Here is an 8,831-nt window from a genome sequence, read left to right on the forward strand (position 1 = left end):
ATTTAATTTTCTTTAAATTCCACCCAGCAGCTTCTACCAACTACTTATGCGTGAGATTACATAATACGTGATGTGCTTTTTGTTTACAAGTACTTGGAGCAGACAGCACACATTTTCTGTGTTAAATCAGTGATCACCAATTTTTATTGAGCCAAGGCACATATTTTAAAATAATCTAATGGGTTTGGTTATTCGATTGCGTTTGATTTGATTTTTTTTTTTTTTGCAGCATCCTACGAGTACGATAACTACAGCGACCGGGGGCGGTATTGAGCCGAATCTGTAACCGAGGCGGATTTTCCAGATTAGTAGAAGAAGACTTCATTCTGCCATTACATTCTCCCTCAACCAGGTCGCAGCCGTTAGTGGTGGAGGACAGGTCATTACCAAGCAAGCGAAATGTTATCCGTGCGAGTTGCTGCAGCGTTGGCCAGGACCCTGCCTAAAAGGGCTGGATTAGTAAGTCCTTTATTTTTTTTAAACCGTTTGTCTTAAATGTTACCGACTGCTTCATTAAATGTATGCGTAAACTCTGCACGCGTGAAGGGTAACGCCGAATAAATGTCAACGTAGCAGGCCTCGCGCTGACTCGACTTCCACTTAAAATGCTTCCTAAAATATCTTCCGAGTATGCTCAGAAGTTAATTTCTGCCTTTCGCTTTATGTGTTGTAATTGTGCGATTGTATTGATGTTGCCCTTGTGACAGCGGCTGTGCGCCGTGCTAGTGTTAGCACGCGAGCTAACGTAGCTGCTCGTTAGCAACTCATTCAACCACGCTTTGAAGGTCAGCTAGCCTGACAGCCGTCGACGGGGCGTTGCACGGTCCTCATTGCGCGATCCGCAATGCATAGCTGGAACATAGTTTGCGTCATATTTATTTACAAGTAAATTAGTATGGTTCAATTCAATTTCAGGTGTCCAAGGCTCTGCCAGCTGCCTGCGTTGGGGTCAACCACCTCCACACACACAGACCATGGCTGCAGAAGACTGGTAAGAAATTGTCATAATGTTTGGCTAGAAAAGAAGAAAAAATATATATTTGAAGGTCACCTGTATTTGTGTTTCTGACCTTAAATTTGTACTAGGGCTGGGAATTTCGGCCTAAAATCTTTATAAAAAACAAAACAGATATTGTTTGTTGTTGTTGCTCATACAAATGGTAAATTTTAATGACAATATTTAAAACGTTTTCCTTTGTTTTAACCCCCTTCAGCATTAACTTCTATCTAATTATTATTTTTTCTTTACACATTAGGTTAAAATAAGTGCTTCCATTTGGGGAAAGGAAAAAAACGTTAGCCAAAACATGAATGTAAACAATAATCCTTAAAGTTTTGAATGGTTAACATGAATTGATGCCGTAAAACTACATGGCTAGTTGCCGGCTCTCTCGCAGTCAAGTTACACAGGTGGGTGAAGGCGACGTTGGCAAAAATATTTGTTCCTTGCAAGTGACATACCTTGCGTTTAAAGTTACCAGCATGTTGCTAAACACTGCTTTAGCAATGTTCAAATGGGCAATGTCTATCACTATATTTTTCCTCCTTTTTCTTTTTTTTAACTTGGTTGCTGGACGGGTCAGAAAAGTCAAAGCCGTGACCTAGTTGGCTCACTGACTGGCCTTTTGGTAAACTAGCTCCTCTCAGCTATTAATGTGGAGGCATTGGGGGCATACTTTGAAAATAAAATAAAATACAATGGTTAAATACACAAATTAATCGATTTAGTCACCCAGTCGTAACTAGTGTTTTGTTTTTAAACGGGCTCTTTGCACAAATCCACTACTTAGTAAATAGTGGATTTGTGCAAAGAGCCCACTAGCACTAACACCTCAAATGATAACCTATAATGACCTTAATAATTGAGGTTGACTATACTTTGTTTTCAAAAGGCACGGCCGAGGTGTCCTCAATCTTGGAGGAGAAGATCCTGGGAGCAGACACCACTGCCGACCTGGAAGAGACCGGCCGCGTGCTGTCCATCGGTGACGGTATCGCCAGGGTTTACGGTCTGAGGAATGTCCAGGCGGAAGAGATGGTGGAGTTCTCGTCTGGACTCAAAGTACGTGTGGGAGGACACTGTAAACTCTCTATTTAATTGATGATTGATTAGGGCCGAACAATTTTGAGAGAGACAAAAATTCTCCCATCTCCATGTTTTGACCCTGAAAAATGTATCCTGCTAGATACTTGAAGCTGGTCCATATCTAGAACTTCTATTCATCCCCTTTGGTTCTGACCCGTCAGGGAATGTCTCTGAACTTGGAGCCCGACAACGTTGGCGTGGTGGTGTTCGGTAACGACAAGCTTATCAAGGAAGGCGACATCGTGAAGAGGACCGGTGCCATTGTGGATGTTCCCGTCGGCGCGGAGCTGCTCGGCCGTGTGGTGGACGCTCTGGGGAACGCCATTGATGGAAAGGTCAATAAAGCCACTAAGAATGTCGTCTAATTTTAAGAATTCATAAAAGTGGGTCCTAAGTGGGACTCCTGCTTCTCCACAGGGTCCTCTGGGTTCCAGCATACGTAGGCGTGTGGGTCTGAAGGCTCCGGGTATCATTCCACGTATTTCTGTGAGGGAGCCCATGCAGACTGGCATCAAGGCCGTGGACAGCCTGGTGCCCATTGGCAGAGGCCAGCGTGAGCTCATCATTGGTGACAGGCAGACTGGGTGAGTACCCTTACAATAAACTTAACAATTTGAATGCATTTCTTTTATAAGTTGAGTATTTGAATTCATATTTAAATAATAATGTGTGCTTTGATAAAAGTAACCCAATTTGGGAGATTTTCAAAATATGAGCTGAGATTTTGGCCAATAAAAGCTTCAGCTTTCGCTTAGCTTAATGCTAACCAACAATGCGAAACGGCATTCACATGCTAATGGTCAATTGTCGTATGACTACCGTTCATATGCAGCAAAACCGCCATTGCCGTCGACACCATCATCAACCAGAAACGCTTCAACGAGGGCACGGATGAGAAGAAGAAGCTGTACTGCATCTATGTTGCCATCGGCCAGAAGAGGTCCACCGTGGCCCAGCTGGTGAAGAGGCTGACGGACGCCGACGCCATGAAGTACACCATCGTGGTGTCGGCCACCGCCTCGGACGCAGCGCCCTTGCAGTACCTGGCCCCGTACTCGGGCTGCTCCATGGGCGAGTACTTCCGCGACAATGGCAAGCACGCCCTCATCATCTACGATGATCTGTCCAAACAGGTGTGCAGATGATAAGACAAGATTTTTGGACTCCAGTCAGGAGTTCTTCAAAACCGTGGTTCTCCAACTTTTTTGCTCTTTTCTTAGGCCGTAGCCTACCGTCAGATGTCCCTGCTGCTGCGTCGTCCCCCTGGTCGCGAGGCCTACCCCGGTGATGTCTTCTACCTGCACTCCCGTCTGCTGGAGAGAGCCGCTAAGATGAACGACAATTTTGGCGGCGGCTCCCTCACCGCTCTGCCCGTCATCGAGACCCAGGCCGGCGACGTGTCCGCCTACATCCCCACCAACGTCATCTCCATCACTGACGGACAGGTACGTCTGGTGATGTCACGTCAGCTTTTGCTGGTCCAAGCGTTGACGTTGATTCCACTTCTGCTATAGATCTTCCTGGAGACTGAGCTGTTCTACAAGGGTATCCGGCCTGCTATTAACGTGGGTCTGTCTGTGTCCAGAGTGGGTTCTGCTGCCCAGACCAAAGCCATGAAGCAGGTTAGTAAATGTCATTCATGCAACAATATGATTGCTCTCTTTTAGTAGTAAAAAAATAAGATGGGTAGTAGTTTTATCATTGCTTTGGTTATTATTATTATTATTATTAACATTCGAATTCTTCTAAATACTCAGAATTAAAAACATTTTTACCATTTGTTTCCCACAGTTTTTTATTTATTTATTAAAACATTGTTATGTTTTAAAAAAAAAAAAGTTAATCAAGGTTTTTTTTTTAAATGTGGAATTTTATTTATTTATTAGAATTTGGATTTTTTTTTTTTTTTTTTAGGGTTTTATTTTGAATTAAAAAATCTGATTAGAATTAAATCATGATTTCAGAAAGTAAAATGTTAATTAAAAAAGGTGGGGGGGTTTAAAGTTTGATTTATTTTTAAATTGAAGTGGACTGTTAAAAATTAAACAAATGTGGATTAAAAAAAATCTGGATTTTTTGAGGGGCTAGAATTGGAAATAAAATTGCATTCAAAAACTTTTTTAGGGTTAGTTTTATTTTATTTAAAAATCAGGATTAAAATTAAATAATGATTTTTAAATAAATCTGATTTAAAAAAAAAGAGGATGAGTTGAGTTGGATTTTTTTTTTAATTGAAATTGGCTTCTAGATGTATTTTTTAATTAAAATACGCATTTTTTTCTAAATTGAGGTTTTAAAAATTTTGGATTATTAAATAAAAACGCTGGATTTAAAAAATAAAATACAATTTGGAGTTTCTTTAAATGAGTTAAGATTTTTTTTTTTTATTAACTTATCGATTTGTTTATAAATATTAACAAGTTGAAGTAGTAAATGCGCATGACAACCTGTGGTCCTCATTCAGATATTAGTGCCAAATTTAAAATGGATTAAATAATACACAACTGAAACTTTTTGGTGTCGTTTTGGCTCATTTATAATTGTCATAATTACATCATTTTTTGTTTATTTTTAAATCGAACAACCCTGGTTAAGATGCAAAATTGTATTACCTCACTTTAACATTGTAGGTTGCCGGTACCATGAAGCTGGAGCTGGCTCAGTACCGCGAGGTGGCCGCTTTTGCCCAGTTCGGCTCCGATCTGGACGCCGCCACCCAGCAGCTCCTCAGCAGGGGCGTCAGGCTGACGGAGCTGCTCAAGCAGGGACAGTACTGTGAGTGATGGCAGAATGACCTCCCCTACCGACCCTTTTTAGCTCAATCGGAACCTTAATGTCTCGCCTTCCTGTCGTCCTCCAGCCCCCATGGCCATTGAGGAGCAGGTGACGGTCATCTACGCCGGCGTCAGGGGGCACCTGGACAAAATGGAGCCCAGCAAGATCACAAAGTTCGAGAAGGCTTTCCTGCAGCACGTTCTCAGCCAGCAACAAGACCTGCTCACTGCAATCAGGTAAGATTCCTTTTTGTCGCAAATGAGCGTGTTTAATATTTGCCAATTAAAAACATTAAAACCTCAATGTTTACATTTCAGGGCTGATGGCATGATCTCAGAGGCATCTGATACCAAACTGAAGCAGGTAGTTCTGAACTTCCTGTCCAGTTTTGAGTAAGCGGGTCCAGCACTTGAGTTGATCTTCAGTGCCCCCCCTACCATTATGTATGTGAACATGCTCAACGCCAAAACCTCCATGTACAGATTTGTCCCAATAAAATTTTACAAACCTCCCTGGCTGTAAATGTATTCAAATTGGATCCAACAAATTCTAAGTATACATGTGAAACATTTCAGAACATTAGTGACGAGTGCCGCTGTTCACTGTAGTAATCGAGGGGGAGCAAGTGTCCGGTTGTTTGTTTGGCTCCTTTTGCTGTTTAAAGTATGTAAGGACCCATGTCAGGGTGGAGTCAAATGTTTAATATGATGCTAATAAATTGTGTAACAAATGAAAGTGGTTTTATATTGTCTCTTGAGCACATGAAGTTCGTATGGTTTGACCCCTAGAGAAGTGCAAAAATTGCCTTGTAGGTTACTTCATTTTGGCATATTGTCCAGCAGGTGGCAGCACTCGTACAGCTAATGCCTTTGAACATACTCGTCAACCCTTACGATTTAGAATTTAAATATATTTATAAATGCAAATGGATTAATTGTATAGGCATTGGACACAGATACACATACACTATTACAATAAATGAGGGTTATCAGCTTTGTTGTGGACTGTAGTCATAAATCTACAATAAGAAATTCAGTACCTCTGTTGGGGTTTATTTCAGTAGTTAAGCTAAAAAAGTGACAGGCGTACATGTTTTTCAAACTCAGGAAAATGCATTTCAGAAGGCCAATTCACGGCCATTTTTATATTAGAAATCATTTTGATAAGAAACATTCTAACTTCAGATTAATTTTGGAGTTCACCGTAAACTACAAGCAAAAAAAAAATCCACAAATTTCAAAATGTATTGCAATGAATGTCTTAATTTAAAAATAATAGTTAATGCTTCAGTTATACAGTGAATTGTGAGCTATCACTATGAATGTCTGCCTGGCTTAAATGAAGCGAGTCATGTGGCATAGAGTGACGAGCTGCAGTCATGAGTGCAATTGTGACACCAGGGGAGATCTCCGAGGAGCAGCATCAGCACATGACCGCGCAGAGATGCTTCATAAGCACACTGAATGAGTCGTCTCACAAAGGTAACCGTCTCAATCATTCAGCACTAAAATTGAATTAGCAGTTCCACTGCGCTAACACAGTTGAGTAACAATAGACATAACCCTGGAATTGACTGGTGAATAAGTCATGCTTAGCCGGAATACTTGAGGGTGCTGATTGTAAAAGTGACGTCATCGGGCTTCTTCTAGTGGGACGTGAAAGAATCACTGCCCATCGTGCTCCAAAGTGGCCACATCAGCATAAAGCTCCTGTACACATACTGGCTGTCAAATCAGACATAAAAAAAAAAAAGTCTTCACTTCTCGCTGTGTTGTATGCGCACTCAGGGTCGACAACGAGGCGCTCTAAAGTGGCCACGTAAGCCCAAAGTCCTGGCCTGTTTGCTGACTGTCAAGTCAAATTTGAAAAAAGAAAAGCTCCAAATTTTCTGCATGATGTACACACACTCGGGTCGACGAGGCGCTCTAAAGTGCATTACACTGTTATTTTAGCCACGTCCCCAAAAAAATCAGGAAAACTAAAATGGTGAAAAAATGTTTAGCAAATATTTGTCAGTCTTTGTTATGAATTATCAAACATGTATAATGTATTTAGAAACAAATATGTCATTTTATTGGATCTTTTAGAATTTTTTTATATCATTTATTTATATATATTTTTTATTTCACTTTTATGTGCAGTGCATTTTAAAATAATCATTTGCCGTTTTTCTTATATTTAAATGCTGTGAAATGGCATATTACAGTGGCTCCTATTATTATTAAATATATATATTTTTATGAATAAAAAAAATATCTCGTTTTTTAACATTGTTCATGATGATGGTACATGGAGAAGTATTTGTTTAGATGGCACAGGAAATGGAAGTGAAATTTCAGAGGGAGAACATATTGGACTAGGAATTGTTGATGCGCATGAAATTTGGATCCCTGTTCAGCCAACATAATTAGGTTTCACTTCAATATTCCGTGTCCATTTTTTGACCACATACTTTTTATGCTTATATGTTGTCTTTCACTGCCATGTCTGCTTTACACGCAAAAAGTCATTGTTATCTGATGTGACAAAATAGCACACACCCTACCGCATTATTAGGTTCACATATCGTGCCTTTACAAAAATCATAATGTTCTTTTTTGCCTGATACTCAAAAATATTTTAAGTATTGTGGTTGCGGTTTTACCACCATTTTATACAGAGAGGTTTTTGACATTTTCCCCTGGCATGTAACAAAAGTAAAAACCTACCAACCTGAACACTATGATCACTGTAAAGGCTTTGTATGATTAACTCATTCACTTTCATTGACGGCTATAAATGTCAAAAATTAATTTGAACTATTTCTATTAGTTTAACATTTTTTCCCTTTTTTGTTAACAAGAGTATGAAAACCTAGTGTGTTTTTATATTGTATTAGAACAGATATAAAATTTGTGATTAATCATGAGTTAACTAGTCATGCGATTAATTACGATTACGCCCCAAATTTTTTAATAATCTTTTCTTTAAAAAAAAGAAAAGAAAAAAAAAGATTAAAAAATAAGGGGCATCAGGCAATTAAAATTTGTAATCGCAATTATTCACGACTTCATGAGTTAACTCACGATTAATCACAAATTTTATATCTGTTCTAAATGTACAAAAAAATTCCAGGTTTTCATACTCTTAACAAAAAAACTAAACTAATAGAAATAGTTCAAATTCGTTTTTGACGTCTATAGCTGTCAATGGCAGTGAATGAGTTTGAATAATTAATAAAGCTATTAAACCAGATACTATTTTAAATTGTTTATTTACACAATTCTTACTCCGGCCACCAGGTGACACTAACAAACAACTTGCTGTTTCCTCAGTATTTTATTTTTTTACTACTTTAGTTAGGTTTTCTCTCATTTTTGTCTAACGCGTTGCTGCAAACACTCAGCAGTTACGCAGACGTGCGTTTACTTCACGTGTTGCCCAACTGGTTTTCACAACAGTCGTCTCGAGCTTTATTGCGAGTTTTGCGGCATAGCTGAAAGATGACTCTCTTGGTGACACACACACACCACCAATGTTCCATCTTGCAGACTCAAAAGCGCACTTAACATGTTAATCGTCCACTGAAACCATTCGAGGGCGAAGGATTTCAAAGTGGTTTCTGTGGTTCGGCTCACTGATGTGAACCCTTAGCTATTGTTGTACGTTTGCATTTCAAAGATAAGATTCAGTTTCAGTACAAGTCGGCAAAATACTCTCACCGGACACGTCATTAGGTACATTAAGCAGGTAAATATTCTGCCTTAAACATAGTATTTAATAAATAAATCGGCTCAACAGGTTCGGTGTTGTCCTGGCTTCCTTGTGACCTCCCGAATGAGACTTTAGATGTGAATTTCTTTATTTTTTCTCCCACAACTTTTCTGAGATCTTTTGGCAGACTATTTTTTTTAAAACTGTGATTATCCAGCGTTAATGCATGATTCATGAACCCCCCCACCAAAAAGGCAAATAAACCCTCCCTCACAAA

General features: G+C 39.5%; 1 protein-coding gene across 1 annotated transcript; it reads left to right on the top strand.

Moving 5' to 3' along the window:
* The first annotated feature begins 297 nt into the window (after nt 1-297).
* Nucleotides 298-5,596, top strand: LOC147173603 (ATP synthase F(1) complex subunit alpha, mitochondrial). The gene is made up of 11 exons (XM_086076736.1): nt 298-459; nt 916-991; nt 1,893-2,062; nt 2,248-2,421; nt 2,504-2,670; nt 2,919-3,219; nt 3,307-3,531; nt 3,601-3,708; nt 4,717-4,861; nt 4,947-5,097; nt 5,179-5,596. The coding sequence occupies exons 1-11, from the start codon at nt 400-402 to the stop codon at nt 5,255-5,257; spliced, it is 1,656 nt and encodes a 551-aa protein (XP_085932862.1). The 5' UTR covers nt 298-399; the 3' UTR covers nt 5,258-5,596.
* Nucleotides 5,597-8,831: the final 3,235 nt, after the last annotated feature.

This window comes from Leptonotus elevatus, chromosome 5, assembly GCF_054856555.1.
Source record: "Leptonotus elevatus isolate MCC_2025b chromosome 5, RoL_Lele_1.0, whole genome shotgun sequence".
Lineage (NCBI taxonomy): Eukaryota > Metazoa > Chordata > Actinopteri > Syngnathiformes > Syngnathidae > Leptonotus > Leptonotus elevatus.